Source organism: Oncorhynchus mykiss, chromosome 10, assembly GCF_013265735.2.
Source record: "Oncorhynchus mykiss isolate Arlee chromosome 10, USDA_OmykA_1.1, whole genome shotgun sequence".
NCBI lineage: Eukaryota > Metazoa > Chordata > Actinopteri > Salmoniformes > Salmonidae > Oncorhynchus > Oncorhynchus mykiss.
The window spans coordinates 69061772-69078127 of NC_048574.1; the positions used below are offsets into that span (position 1 = coordinate 69061772).

Sequence of the window (16356 nt, forward strand, 5' to 3'; positions counted from 1 at the left end):
TTCTGTTTGGCTCTGCAGGGAGGTTGTGTGGGCGCTCCAAACCCGGACCGATAGTGTCATTAGGAAACTCTATGTTGTTGTTCTTTGACACCAATGACAGAAATACAGACAAGGGATTCAAAGCGAAGTACCAAGCTGTGACACCAGAGAGTACTTTAGGTACAATAACACCATTATCAACAGTGATCATAGTTATGAACATTCAGAACTTTTCAGGAGAGAGAGAGAGAGAGAGAGAGAGAGAGAGAGAGAGCGAGCGAGACACAGGGGGCAAGGAGACATAGAAGGAGTAACAGAGAAAGAGGACAGAGAGAGAGACAGAGAGAAAGCGATGGATGGATGGTAGGTATCCTTGAGGTGTCTGTTCAGCTGAAGTCCTCTCCATCTCCACACTCCCTGCTTCCAGAAATAGCCGGGGCTGGTGGCGCTCTCCAAGGTGACCGCGGTGATCTACTGACCCCTGGGTTCCCAGCACAGAACTATGAGAACGGGGCTCTCTACCAGGTACGCACACACACACACACACACACACACACACACACACACACACACACACACACACACACACACACACACACACACACACACACACACACACACACACACACACTCACACTACTAGCGGCTTCCACAAGGACATGCCATCCATGGTACCACACACAATCTGCCATACACATGGCAGCATCTTTCTACCAAGTGGTGTATTATCCACAACACGTTGTTTATATGGCCCCAGTCTTTCTGTGAGGTACTTTACAATCAATAGGGCCTTTCTCTCTGTCTGAGGAAGTGAATAATAATAACATGGTCCGTCATGTCGTGTGCTGTATGGAGCTAAGCTACATCAATAACAATCAGTGGGGAAACGGACTCCTATATTTTGGGGTGTTTACAAATGAGGTGCCCCTTTAGTAAATCCATGGTCACTAGGCACCATCTGAACACAGGGGGCTGTTGACCATGCTTGATGTTCTGGATAGTGGATCGAGATCGGGGAGCAACTCGCGCCGTGTTTGGCTCGGAGCACGGCTGAGCGCTTTGACGTCAGCTTTTGCTTGGTTTGGATCATTAGATCATTGGGCTGCGTCACAAATGGCACCCTATAGCCCTTTATAGTGCACTACAGGTCCCATAGGGCTCTGGTTAAAAGTAGTGCACTATGTAGGGGAAAGGTTGCCAATTGGGACTCATGCTTTTTCCTGTTGTTTGGCTGTGTATTATCTGGCTTGCTCATGTTGCTTTCTGTCTCCTCCTTGGCTTGGATGTTGAGGCGGATGGGCTCCTGTCCAAACCGTCACAGCCCAGGAGATATTGGATGATTTTTATTCATGACTCGTGTCAATATGCAGCGCATGCAGCCGTCTGCAACCTGGGCACCCTCCAGGCAGAAAGAGAGAGAAAGAGATGGATGGGAACATTGAGGAGAAATTATGCATAAAGCAATGTAGATAGAAATGAAATGTAGAGAAAGGACACCCTTGCCCGTTTCCTGCTGACGAGTGACTGAGTCTATTCTAGAGATGTCACTTCTATCCGTAATGTTTTTCTTAAGGTTGTGCCTTACTTAGAAAGCCCCTGCCTTGGAATATGAATACGTTCAATTGTGTGCCAAAAACCCCGCCCCCACCAGAATCTACTAGAAGGAATATCAGACTCATGTTGGTGCATGTGGTTATATAATGGATTTATCTTGACATTGATTGAATCGTTGATCTTTGATCATTGATTTAATCTTTGTAATTGATTGAATGTTTGATGAAGTAATGGAAATATAATGGATGTTTGTGTTCAAATTAAAGGGATGTGTTTGTGTATGAAATGAATGCTCGTGGTCAAACAAACTGCATATCTTTGTGTATAAAATGGATGTTTGTGGTCAAACTAAATGGATTTGTTTGTGTTTAAAATGGATGTTTGTGGTAAAACCTAAATGGATATGTTTGTGTACGAAATGTGTGGTGAAATGAAATAGTATGTGCATGTGGTCCACAGTGGAGGATCACTGTACCAGAGGGAGAGAAGATCAGACTGACGTTCTCCTCCTTCGACCTGCTCCCTGAAGCCTGTAGAGATTACGTAGATGTCTACGATGGCCACAAAACCGGCTCCGCCATGTTGGGTAAGACATCACTCTGTGTTATGCTAACTCTGGTATACAGCAGTTGGACTAGTATAGATACTTATAGTACAGACATACTTAGGCCTACACACCTGTTGCACAATATGTGTAGGCCAACACTCAAAATGTACTTATTCACTAGTCTCATAATATGTCAAAATACCCTAATTATACCCTACCCTCATAATATGGGTACACTCAAATATTCATTTTCTAAAATAGGCTACTTTTGTTCATGGATTTTCAATGATGAGAACAGAGAGACTGTGACAACGAGTGCAACCTCTTCAATCCTCCAAACCCACAATCAATATATTCTTAAGTCTCACAATTTGAGCAACTTTACTAATGAACTATTTTTAGGAGGTATTGTATCTTAATCGACATGCAACAGGAGCACTTGGCAGTTGAAACAGGCTGTGGGGAGTGAAATCAACTATGCACACGGCAACACTCAAATTCACTTCAGGCTGCATGAATAAGATATGATGTCCATTAAAGGTTTTGGGTAGGAAGATGAAAAAATAGAGAGAGGTTCCCAAATTAGACTGGCATGTAAATGTAATCTCTACAAACAGAAATTATGCAAAATAGCTGTATTTATAGTTGTTATTGAGCTTACTATGTTTGCGGAGACCTATATAATACTTGTGTGAATTAATCCATTAATAATTGGTGTCACTGTTTGGTCAATTCAAGTGGTGCATAAGGCCTGCCCAGGTTTTACATCAGTGTACCACAAATTGGAGTTTGGGTTATTGTAACTAACTGTGTAGTTTGATTAGTGGCCTAATCGAACTCTTCAGGGGTTTCTGAACAGTGAAATGTTGTTTTCTCACAGGTCGATTCTGTGGTAGTAAGAATCCAGGACGCCTGGATTCCAGTGGCAACACGATGGTGGTGCGTTTCAAAAGCGATGCCACTCTCACCTCCAAGGGTTTCAGTGCCACATTCACCAAGACCGGCCTCATCCCGACCACGGTCAAACCTACCACCATGATGCCCACAACACTAGCTATAACTGGTGAGTACACTACGGGGAAAACCATAGAATAGCATAGAATTCTACATCTATGAGTGTACCCATAGACAATATATCTGTCATGTATTGTCATGTTGTGTCTTGTTTCTGTCCTTTCCCTTCACCCTGTCTCCCTCTGCTGGTCGTTATTAGGTTACCTTTTCTCCCCCTCTTTCCCCCAGCTGTTCCTTGTCTCCTCCTAACTACCTCGTCACCCCTTTTCCCACCTGTTCCCTTTTTCCCTCTGATTAGTCCTCTATATCTCTCTCTGTTTTTGTTCCTGTCTTTGTCGGATTCTTGTTTGTGTTTTTCATGCCTGAACCAGACTATCGTCATGTTTGCTGCAACCTTGTCCTGTCCTGTCGGAATCTGCCGGTCCATCTGAGCCTACCTATGTTTTGTTATTAAAGAAGTTCTGTTTACGTTAATTCGCTTTTGGGTCCTCATTCACCACCGTAACAGAAGAATCCGACCAAGAATGGACCCAGCGACTTCGGATCCTCTCCACTCAGCCGTCGAGATCCAGGGAGCGATGCTTGGCAGACACGAGCAGGATTTGTCTGCTGCTCGACATGCCGTTGAGACCCTGGCCACCCAAGTCTCCAACCTCACAGAACAGGTTCACCATCTCCGCCTCGATCCACCGGCCACTTCCAGGGCTTTCGAATCTCCGGAGCCCAGAATCAATAACCCGCCGTGTTACTCTGGGGAGCCCACTGAATGCCGCTCGTTCTTCACCCAGTGTGATATTGTGTTTTCTCTCCAGCCCAACACTTACTCCAGGAGCACTGCTCGTGTCGCCTACGTCATATCTCTCCTTACTGGACGGGCTCGTGAGTGGGGCATGGCAATCTGGGAGGCAAGGGCTGAGTGTACTAACCAGTATCAGGACTTTAAGGAGGAGATGATACGGGTTTTTGATCGATCTGTTTTTGGGGAGGAGGCTTCCAGGGCCCTGTCTTCCCTATGTCAAGGTAATCGATCCATAACAGACTACTCTATTGAGTTTCGCACTCTTGCTGCCTCCAGTGGCTGGAACGAGCCGGCTTTGCTCGCTCGTTTTCTGGAGGGTCTCCGCGCAGAGGTAAAGGATGAGATTCTCTCCCGGGAGGTTCCTTCCAGCGTGGATTCCTTGATTGAACTCGCTATTCGCATTGAGCGACGGGTTGATCTTCGTCACCGAGCTCGTGGAAAGGAGCTTGCGTTCTCCGTTGCCCCCCTCTCCGCATCACTACCATCTTCCTCTGCCGGCTCGGGTGCTGAGCCTATGCAGCTGGGAGGTATCCGCATCTCGACTAAGGAGAGGGAACGGAGAATCACCAACCGCCTCTGTCTCTATTGCGGTTCTGCTGGTCATTTTGTCACTTCATGTCCAGTAAAAGCCAGAGCTCATCAGTAAGCGGAGGGCTACTGGTGAGCGCTACTACTCCTGTCTCTCCTTCAAGATCCTGCACTACCTTGTCGGTCCATCTACGCTGGACCGGTTCGTCAGCTTCCTGCAGTGCCTTAATAGACTCTGGGGCGGAGGGCTGTTTTATGGACGAGACCTGGGCTCGGGAACATGACATTCCTCTCAGACTGTTAAGGGAGTCCACGGCCTTGTTCGCCCTGGATGGTAGTCCTCTCCCCAGGATTCAGCGTGAGACGCTACCTTTAACCCTCACTGTTTCTGGTAATCATAGCGAAACCATTTCTTTTTTAATTTTTCGTTCACCTTTTACACCTGTTGTTTTGGGCCATCCCTGGCTAGTTTGTCATAATCCTTCCATTAATTGGTCTAGTAATTCTATCCTCTCCTGGAACGTCTCTTGTCATGTGAAATGTTTAATGTCTGCTATCCCTCCTGTTTCCTCTGTCTCTTCTTCACAGGAGGAGCCTGGTGATTTGACAGGGGTGCCGGAGGAATATCACGATCTGCGCACGGTGTTCAGTCGGTCCAGGGCCACCTCTCTTCCCCCACACCGGTCGTATGATTGTAGTATTGATCTCCTTCCGGGAACCACTCCCCCCCGGGGTAGACTATACTCTCTGTCGGCTCCCGAACGTAAGGCTCTCGAAGATTATTTGTCTGTAGCTCTTGCCGCCGGTACCATAGTCCCCTCCTCCTCTCCCGCCGGAGCGGGGTTTTTTTTGTTAAGAAGAAGGACGGGTCCCTGCGCCCCTGCATAGATTATCGAGGGCTGAATGACATAACAGTGAAGAATCGTTATCCGCTTCCTCTTATGTCTTCAGCCTTCGAGATCCTGCAGGGAGCCAGGTTTTTCACTAAGTTGGACCTTCGTAACGCTTACCATCTCGTGCGCATCAGGGAGGGGGACGAGTGGAAGACGGCGTTTAACACTCCGTTAGGGCACTTTGAATACCGGGTTCTTCCTTTCGGCCTCGCTAACGCTCCAGCTGTCTTTCAGGCATTAGTCAATGATGTCCTGAGAGACATGCTGAACATCTTTGTTTTCGTTTACCTTGACGATATCCTGATTTTTTCACCGTCACTCCAGCACGTTCGACGTGTCCTCCAGCGCCTTTTAGAGAATTGTCTTTTTGTGAAGGCTGAGAAGTGCTCTTTTCATGCCTCCTCCGTCACATTTCTCGGTTCTGTTATTTCCGCTGAAGGCATTAAGATGGATCCCGCTAAGGTCCAAGCTGTCATTGATTGGCCCGTCCCTAAGTCACGCGTCGAGCTGCAGCGCTTTCTCGGCTTCGCGAACTTCTATCGTCGTTTCATCCGTAATTTCGGTCAGGTGGCAGCTCCTCTCACAGCCCTTACTTCTGTCAAGACGTGCTTTAAGTGGTCCGTTTCCGCCCAGGGAGCTTTTGATCTCCTCAAGAATCGTTTTACATCCGCACCTATCCTTGTTACACCTGACGTCACTAGACAGTTCGTTGTCGAGGTTGACGTGTCAGAGGTGGGCGTGGGAGCCATTCTTTCTCAGCGCTCCCTCTCTGACGACAAGGTCCACCCTTGCGCGTATTTTTCTCATCGCCTGTCGCCGTCGGAACGTAACTATGATGTGGGAAACCGCGAACTGCTCGCCATCCGCTTAGCCCTAGGCGAATGGCGACAGTGGTTGGAGGGGGCGACCGTTCCTTTTGTCGTTTGGACTGACCATAGGAACCTTGAGTACGCCAGGAGGCGCTCGGTGAGTGGGGGGGTACTGTCATGTATTGTCATGTTGTGTCTTGTTTCTGTCCTTTCCCTTCACCCTGTCTCCCTCTGCTGGTCGTTATTAGGTTACCTTTTCTCCCCCTCTTTCCCCCAGCTGTTCCTTGTCTCCTCCTAACTACCTCGTCACCCCTTTTCCCACCTGTTCCCTTTTTCCCTCTGATTAGTCCTCTATATCTCTCTCTGTTTTTGTTCCTGTCTTTGTCGGATTCTTGTTTGTGTTTTTCATGCCTGAACCAGACTATCGTCATGTTTGCTGCAACCTTGTCCTGTCCTGTCGGAATCTGCCGGTCCATCTGAGCCTACCTATGTTTTGTTATTAAAGAAGTTCTGTTTACGTTAATTCGCTTTTGGGTCCTCATTCACCACCGTAACAATATCAGTTCTATATCTATGAGTGTACCCATAGATAATATATCAGTTCTATATCTATGAGTGTACCCATAGACAATATATCAGTTCTATATCTATGAGTGTACCCATAGATAATATATCAGTGCTATATCTATGAGTGTACCCATAGACAATATATCAGTTCTATATCTATGAGTGTACCCATAGACAATATATCAGTTCTATATCTATGAGTGTACCCATAGACAATATATCAGTTCTATATCTATGAGTGTACCCATAGATAATATATTAGTTCTATATCTATGAGTGTACCTATAGACAATATATCAGTTCTATATCTATGAGTGTACCCATAGACAATATATCAGTTCTATATCTATGAATGTGCCCATAGACAATATATCAGTTCTATATCTATGAGTGTGCCCATAGACATATCAGTTCTATATCTATGAGTGTACCCATAGACAATATATCAGTTCTATATCTATGAGTGTGCCCATAGACAATATATCAGTTCTATATCTATGAGTGTGCCCATAGACAATATATCAGTTCTATATCTATGAGTGTACCCATAGACAATATATCAGTTCTATATCTATGAGTGTACCCATAGACAATATATCTAGATAATATATCAGTTCTATATCTATGAGTGTACCCATATACAATATATCAGTTCTATATCTATGAGTGTACCCATAGACAATATATCAGTTCTATATCTATGAGTGTACCCATAGACAATATATCTAGATAAAATATCAGTTCTATATCTATGAGTGTACCCATTGATAATATATCAGTTCTATATCTATGAGTGTAACCATAGATAATATATCAGTTCTATATCTATGAGTGTACCCATAGACAATATATAAGTTCTATATCTATGAGTGGACCAGTCAGATTGCCGCGTTCAGAGGTTATATGCCCCTTATAGGAATTAGCCTGTATTTCTAATTGTGATTTTCATATAGACCGAGTACTTGGTATGCCACAGTTACAGCCGTATTGACTTTCTGCAGGTAGCCCTCCTTCCTCCTCCTCTTGACTCCAGTTGAAATATGTGAGCTCTCTCCGTGGTATAATTGATTAGAATTCAGTGGCTTGCAGCAGCAACACTATCGATGTTGTTAAACCTTCCTCACCAGAACATTTTTGTCAAAACTCGCCTCTTTTTCTAGTTTTTCATTCATTTAAATGATATAGAAGGATTGATTTCCTCAGCGAGATAAATTGCTAAACTATGTCCACATTACACAAAGCAGGCATACATAGCAGGCATAACTTTGCCTCTAGCAACTTCCATACTCTAACTGTGCATCCCAAATGACAACCTATTCCCTATATAGTGCACTACTTTTGACCAGAGCCCTATCAAAAGTAGTGCACTACTGTATATAGTGAATAGGGTGCCATTTGGGACGCAGCTGAACAGATGTAGATTGTTGGCTATGTTGTGAAGATCAGTAGAAACCAGCTGATTGATGAGCAGTGTTTGTTGGTAAATTATCACCAGTGTGATATGCTGGCATAATGGTTATCGCTGCCTTTCTCCTAACATAGACATAATGATAAGAGGCTGACAGGCAGCTTAAAGGACAATTCCACCCCCAAACTATCTTTTGGTGATTGTTTCATTAGTCTATTGTTGACATAGTGCCAAAACGTTTTGCTTGTCAGCTATCAAGTTTTCAAGATATGTAACTTTCAAAGTACAGAAACCATCCCATCATATGAAGCAAAACGCAGCATCATATGAAGCAAAACGCAGCATCATATGATGCAAAATGCATCATACGGGGATGATTTCTGTATTTTGAAAGTTACATATCTTGAAAACTTGATTGATGACAAGCAAAACATTTTGGGACTATGTCAACAATAGACTAATTAAACAAATACCCAAAGCATATTTTTGGGTGGAGTTGTCCTTTAAATAAGAATGAATGCAGCCAAAACAATAGGGTGGGTGTGTCGTTTTTGTGTGTGTGCGTGCTTGAGGGAGTCTCCCATAGCCCTAAGCTTTGTTCATTCATCACTAACCCAAGCTTCATGTTCTCTGCTACAGACTCAGGCTGCGGTGATGTCGGAACGCTGTTTGGCCGCAAAGGGGAGATCCATTCTATGGGATTCCCAGATGCGTATCCCGGGAATCTTCACTGCTCCTGGAACATCACAGCTCCGGAAGGCTTCCTGGTCAAACTGCACGTCACAGACATGTCCGTCACGGGAGAGGCGGGCCAGTGTGGCGAAGACAAGCTTGTAGTTTCTGACAGCCTCCAGGCGCTTGGTAAGTTACAGCCTGTCCACCCAACCTGGATCCCCTGTTAATGTGTTATTATGGAGATCCAAAAATGGCTCCAAATGGTGTCATAGAGGACAGACACTTTTAGTTGTTTGTTGTTGTTGTTTGGTAAACTCAGATGGACCGTCCAAATTGCTCGTCGGTCTCTATGAAAGCCCCAAAATGGCACCCAGTGTATTCTCTGACAGCCATTAGTCCATTGATAAGACAAGCCACCCACAATACCCACCTACAGTATCTGTAGCCAAACGCCAAAATGGCTACCAGCCTCTAGTTTCTTGTTAGTAAGATGTGCCTGCCCATCCAAACTATGCCAAACCCCCAAATGGCGGCAGTGGGGGCCAGGCGATAACCTATGGACCCACTCCCCCTCGTATTTCCCAAACAAGCTGTTTGTCAACTGAGGGACACACACACACATACACACAACAAACAAATCAAGTAGCAAGAGACAGCAGATAAGCATATGCTGAGCAGAATGTGCCCCGTTGCTTGAAATGAAAAGGGGGGGGGGGGACTTTGACTCCTGGACAGAGCGCCAAGCACCAAGCTAGGCTAGTATGCTGAGTGTGCCAGTGCCTGTCTCCTGTCCTCAGGGCAGTAAAGCTGTTGATTAGGATCTCTCCCCAGAGAAGGAGCGAGGCTAGGGAACTGTAAATGTGACCTCCTTGTTATTCACATCAGAAAGCTGGAGTCTGATAGTTTTATCTCTGGCACAACACTCTGTAGCAGAGGTAGAGTGGAGACAATTACACCTGCGGGGGGTGTGTGTGTGTGTGTGTGTGTGTGTGTGTGTGTGTGTGTGTGTGTGTGTGTGTGTGTGTGTGTTAAGTTGAGAGTGGGGGGCAGAAAGAAAGGAAACAGCTTTGTTTCTGCGTTAAAGAAGACCTGGAAGACGCTGAAGTCGTAAACTCAGCATTTTAGAACCTAACACCATCCAAAGAACACTATTTAGTGCTCTGGGGTGAAGTTTCCCCGAGGTACAGATCTAGGATCAGCTTTACCTCCCCCAATCCTAACCTTAAGCATTAGTGAGGAAATGTTTTAACTGACCCACATCTAGGTGCAACTTCTCCCTACACCCTATTCAGTGTGGTATTCAAGCTGATGTCAAAACATTTAGGATGACAGATATTTCGCTCTCCTTCCGTGTGTGTGTGTGTGTTTATGTGCACGTGCATGTGCGTGTGTGTGCGTGTGTGTGTGTGTGGGGGGGTGTGTGTGAGCAACGGTCAGTTCCTTCCTCACCAGAGGTCTCTGTCGGAGCTCTAACTGTCAGAACAGGCGCAACCCCCTGCCAGGGGGAGCAGGGCTCAGCAGGAGGGCATGGTTGGCCCCTGACTGCACACATTAAACCTAACAAGTACAGGAGCAAAACACCAGGCTGCCATTGTACGTGCTTCAGTTGGTGCTGTGTCATTTCAGAACTCTGATCTCCTTCATTTAAAAAATCTATAGTTACTGAGGTAGCGTAGGGAGTAGTAGATGTTGAAAGTGGAGGAGTATGTTTTCTGAGATGTTGTGCCCTTAGACCTTTAGGTGACGTGAAACCATTTGATTGATGTGTCTTATTTTTCAAGGTTATATTTACATTATGACTAACATGTTCTTTATCGATGAGAAGACCGTGCCTCATCAGAAATCTGTCTGTTCTCTGTAATGTCTATTGAATGTCTAATTATTCCATATCTTTGCTAGACCAACATTGGTATGCATGGAAATTAACATTTGTGTATTTGAAATTCTGGTTACTACTCTTATGTTTCTATATTAGTAATAGGACCCTCTCCCTCTCCCTCTCCCTCTCCTCCGATCCAATACTCCTAATTTCCGTTCCTTCTCCATCCCAGGCACACACTGTGGCTACGTCCTTCCCCCTGTGGTGGTCAGTGCCAATAACAAGATGTCCCTGAGCTTCCTGTCCGACTCACGTCTCTCTGACCGAGGCTTCTCCGCCAAGTGGGAGGCCGTGTATCCTGAGGACATTGCCGGTAATAATCCCAGCTTTCTCCGCTTACACACACACACACATTCACACAAACACATGCACACGAACGTGCACACACATGCGCATGCACATGCAAACGTGCACACATGTGAATCTGTACGCACACACACAAACACAGACACACACACACACACCTGAGGCACCTTACATCGCTGAGGCAGCTCCACTACTAATAATGACCGGCCATAAAATGAACTTTAGATTCCCAGTGCGTATTTATGACAGGAGCAACGTCATAGAACGAGAAGTATGAGTGGTAAGCACTGAGAAAGCACAGGTCAGGGTACACTGGTCAAACGAGGGAAAATGCTTTGATCATGATTATAATTGATCTATCAGAGGGCTTGACATTTCAGTTGGGAAAGGGGTGAGGAGGTCTGAAGGAGGAGTTGTTTTTTGTTAAGTCATTCATTCTGATGTGGTAGCTTTAATGTTTTCAACTGCTGTTTTACCTTGGCGTTTTCTGGCGTTATACTACAGTTTTTTTTGAGTAGATCAGACATTTCAGTTTATGGATGTCGACACCCAAGGTTTTGGACGTCGACACCCACATTTAAAGAGATATCAATATGTATGTAAAGTGGATGCATTAAACGTTTATTTCTGTTACAAACTCCACGGACCCGCTCCATCTGAGTAAACACACATACACTCCATCTTTAAATAAATAGGGAGAGCCAGATACCAGGGCTGATCGACCAGCTACATTAGGGTGTATTGCATAGGCTTGCACTGGCTGTTTATCACTGTGACACACTGTGCTTACTGCTGAGTAAATTCTACTCTGCTCTCTGGCTAATGTTGAGGAGGCTGCAGCTCATCTACTCTAATCTGTTTATATCCCGTCTGCCCACTATCATCATTCAGACACACACCCACACAAGGACGCATGCATGCACTTACACACACACGCACTGACCCATGAATGGGCAAACGCACACGCACACACACACACATGCACAGTATGTACACACACTAACCCCCACCTTCATTCCACAGCGATCCAGGGATGCGGAGGGGCCTCCCATGAGTTAAAAGGGGTTATTAAGTCTCAGAACTGGCCTATGAACTACAAGGCGGCCAGTGAGTGCATGTGGAGTGTGGAGGTGCCCAAAGGGAAGACCATAACTCTGACGTTCACCCACTTCGACGTGGAAGCCAAGGACATTTTCACTTCCAAATGCTTGGATAACGTGGTGGCGTATGACATCTATAATGACGGAGCTGAGAGTACAAAACACAGTGAGTACAAATATGGTGATTTTAAACATTTGATTGAATAGTGCTGCAGCTTGTGTACCATCAGCACATTGTTACCCAATTTTATGAAAGGTTATTTATAAATAAAATGATAAGTTACAGAGTAGTAGTAGTAGTAGTAGCACTAGTAGTAGTAGTAGTGGTAGTAGTAGTAGCAGCACTAGTAGCAGTAGTAGTAGAAGCAGTAGTAGTAGTAGTAGCACTAGTAGCAGTAGTAGCAGTAGTAGCAGCACTAGTAGCAGTAGTAGTAGAAGCAGTAGTAGTAGTAGTAGCACTAGTAGTAGTAGTAGTGGTAGTAGTAGTAGCAGCACTAGTAGCAGTAGTAGTAGTAGCAGTAGTAGTAGTAGCAGCACTAGTAGCACTAGTAGTAGTGGTAGTAGTAGTAGTAGTAGTAGCAGCACTAGTAGCACTAGTAGTAGTGGTAGTAGTAGTAGTAGCAGCACTAGTAGCAGTAGTAGTAGAAGCAGTAGTAGTACAGATGTAGAATCTTAATTTGAGCCAGATTGTTATGAAAATGAAGTCACTAGTAGCAGCACTAGTAGCACTAGTAGTAGCACTAGTAGCAGCACTAGTAGTAGTACTAGTAGCAGCAGTAGTAGCAGTAGTAGTAGTGGTAGCAGCATTAGTAGTAGTAGCAGTAGTAGCAGCAGTAGTAATAGCAGTAGCAGCAGCATTAGTAGTAGTAGTAGTAGCTGTAGTAGTAGTAGTAGCAGTAGTAGAAGTAGCAGTAGTAGTAGTACTATTAGTAGTAGTAAAAGTAGAAGTAGCAGTTGTAGCAGCAGCATTAGTAGTAGCAGTAGTAGTAGTTGTAGCAGTAGTAGAAGTAGCAGTAGTAGTAGTACTATTAGTAGTAGTAGTAGTAGTAGAAGTAGTAGTACTATTAGTAGTAGTAGTAGTAGTAGTAGAAGTAGCAGTAGTAGAAGTAGCAGTAGTAGTAGTACTATTAGTAGTAGTAGTAGTAGTAGAAGTAGCAGTAGTAGTAGTACTATTAGTAGTAGTAGTAGTAGTAGTAGTAGAAGTAGCAGTAGTAGTAGAAGCATCTGATGTTGTTGTTTTTACTTACCAGGTCCATGGTGTGGTGACCAACTTCCAGCCACCATCACAACTAAGGGCAACAAGTTGGTGATGCGTTTCCATACTGACTTCTTCGTGGAGGCTAAAGGTTTCAGAGCCTACTGGACTACAGACACCACCCAGCCTGTTCCCACTGAACCCCCTATACAGCCTAACCCCTGGGACAACATCACTGTAGGTAGGTACCTAACCCTTACCCAGCCTGTTCCCACTGAGGCCCCTATACAGCCCAAACCTTAGGACAACATCACTGTAGGTAGGTACCTAACCCTTACCCAGCCTGTTCCCACAGAGCCCCCTATACAGCCCAACCCCTGGGACAACATCACTGTAGGTACCTAACCCTTACCCAGCCTATTCCCACAGAGCCCCCTATACAGCACCACCCCTGGGACAACATCACTGTAGGTAGGTACCTAACCCTTACCCAGCCTGTTCCCACAGAGCACCCTATACAGCCCAACCCCTGGGACAACATCACTGTAGGTAGGTACCTAACCCTTACCCAGCCTGTTCCCACTGAGGCCCCTATACAGCCCAACCCCTGGGACAACATCACTGTAGGTACCTAACCCTTACCCAGCCTGTTCCCACTGAGGCCCCTATACAGCCCAACCCCTGGGACAACATCACTGTAGGTAGGTACCTAACCCTTACCCAGCCTGTTCCCACTGAGGCCCCTATACAGCCCAAACCTTAGGACATCATCACTGTAGGTAGGTACCTAACCCTTACCCAGCCTGTTCCCACTGAGGCCCCTATACAGCCCAACCCCTGGTACAACATCACTGTAAGTATGTACAGTGCCTTCAGAAAGTATTCAGATCCCTTTACGTTTTCAGCATGTTGCTACGTTTACAGCCCTATTCTAAAATTGATTGATTAAATGTATTTAAAAAAAATCCTCAGCAATCTATACACAATACCACATAATAACAAAGTGAAAACAGGTTTTGAGAATTTTTGCAAATGTATATAATATAGAAATAAACCCTTTGCTATGAGACAAGAAATTGAGCTCAGGTGCATCATGTTTCCATTGATCATCCTTGAGATGTTTCTACAACTTGATTTGGAGTTCACCTGTGGTAAAATCAATTGATTGGATATGATTTGGAAAGGCATACACCTGTCTATATAAGATCCCACAGTTGACAGTGCATGTCAGAGCAAAAACTAAGCCATGAGGTCAAAGGAATTGTCCGTAGAGCGCCGATACAGGTTTGTGTCGAGGCTCAGCTCTGGGGAAGGGTACTAAAACATTTCTGCAGCTTTGAAGTTGCCTAAGAACACAGTGGCCTCATCATTCTTAAATGGATGAAGTTTGGAACCAAATCAAATCAAATGTATTTATATAGCCCTTCGCACATCAGCTGATATCTCAAAGTGCTGTACAGAAACCCAGCCTAAAACCCCAAACAGCAAGCAATGCAGATGTTGAAGCACGTTGGCTAGGAAAAACTCCCTAGAAAGGCCAAAACCTAGGAAGAAACCTAGAGAGGAACCAGGCTATGAGGGGTGGCCAGTCCTCTTCTGGCTGTGCCGGGTGGAGATTATAACAGAACATGGCCAAGATGTTCAAATGTTCATAAATTACCAGCATGGTCAAATAATAGGTCTGGGACAGGTGCACGTCCGGTGAACAGGTCAGGATTCCATAGCCGCAGGCAGAACAGTTGAAACTGGAGCAGCAGCACGGCCAGGTGGACTGGGGACAGCAAGGAGTCATCATGCCAGGTAGTCCTGAGGCATGGTCCTAGGGCTCTTGTCCTCAGAGAGAGAGAAAGAAAGAGAGAAAGAGAGAATTAGAGAGAGCAGACTTAAATTCACACAGGACACCGGATAAGACAGGAGAAGTACACATAAACTACTGCAGCATAAATACTGGAGGCTGAGACAGGAGGGGTCAGGAGACACTGTGGCCCCATCCGATGATACCCCCAGACAGGGCCAAACAGGAAGGATATAACCCCACCCACTTCCGTACGGGCTTGGGAGAGACGAAGGTTGAAAGTCATGCGTCCTCCGACACACAACCCAACCAAGCCTGCTTCTTAACACAGCGCCATCCAACCCGGAAGCCAGCCGCACCAATGTGTCGGAGGAAACACCGTGCACCTGGCAACCTTGGTTAGCGCGCACTGCGCCCGGCCCGCCACAGGAGTCGCTGGTGCGCGATGAGACAAGGATATCCCTACCGGCTAACCCCTCCCTAACCCGGACGACGCTAGGCCAATTGTGCGTCACCCCACGGACCTCCCGGTCGCGGCCGGTTACGACAGAGCCTGAGCGCGAACCTAGAGTCTCTGGTGGCACAGCTGGCACTGCAGTACAGCGCCCTTAACCACTGCGCCACCCGGGAGGCCCTGTAACCCCACCCACTTTGTCGAAGCACAGCCCCCACACCACTAGAGGGATATCTTCAATCACCAACTTACCATCCTGAGACAAGGCCAAGTATAGCCCACAAAGATCTCCGCCACGGCACAACTCAAGGAGGGGCACCAACCCAGACAGGAAGATCACATCAGTGACTCAACCCACTCAAGTGACGCACCCCTCCTAGGGACGGGATGAAAGAGCACCAGTAAGCCAGTGACTCAGCCCCTGTAATAGGGTTAGAGGCAGAGAATCCCAGTCAGCAAGGGCGGTTCGTTGCTCCAGAGCCTTTCCGTTCACCTTCACACTCCTGGGCCAGACTACACTCAATCATATGACCCACTGAAGAGATGAGTCTTCAGTAAAGACTTAAAGGTTGAGACCAAGTCTGCGTCTCTCACATGGGTAGGCAGACCATTCCATAAAAATGGAGCTCTATAGGAGAAAGCTCTGCCTCCAGCTGTTTGCTTAGAAATTCTAGGGACAATTAGGAGGCCTGCGTCTTGTGACCGTAGCGTACGTGTAGGTATGTACGGCAGGACCAAATCAGAGAGATAGGTAGGAGCAAGCCCATGTAATGCTTTGTAGGTTAGCAGTAAAACCTTGAAATCAGCCCTTGCCTTGACAGGAAGCCAGTGTAGAGAGGCTAGCACTGGAGTAA

The 16356-nt window shown here is 46.0% G+C and overlaps 1 protein-coding gene across 1 annotated transcript in view; it reads left to right on the forward strand.

The window, feature by feature from the left end:
• Positions 1 to 16356, forward strand: part of zgc:154142 (CUB and Tryp_SPc domain-containing protein) — a 44438-nt gene that overhangs the window by 11034 nt on the left and 17048 nt on the right. The window contains exons 4-11 of the mRNA XM_036933695.1: positions 19 to 159; positions 407 to 504; positions 1993 to 2119; positions 2961 to 3143; positions 8738 to 8959; positions 10825 to 10965; positions 11982 to 12224; positions 13309 to 13494. Of these exons, the coding sequence (XP_036789590.1) occupies positions 19 to 159; positions 407 to 504; positions 1993 to 2119; positions 2961 to 3143; positions 8738 to 8959; positions 10825 to 10965; positions 11982 to 12224; positions 13309 to 13494 (1341 nt within the window). The remainder of the gene's footprint in view (positions 1 to 18; positions 160 to 406; positions 505 to 1992; positions 2120 to 2960; positions 3144 to 8737; positions 8960 to 10824; positions 10966 to 11981; positions 12225 to 13308; positions 13495 to 16356) is intronic.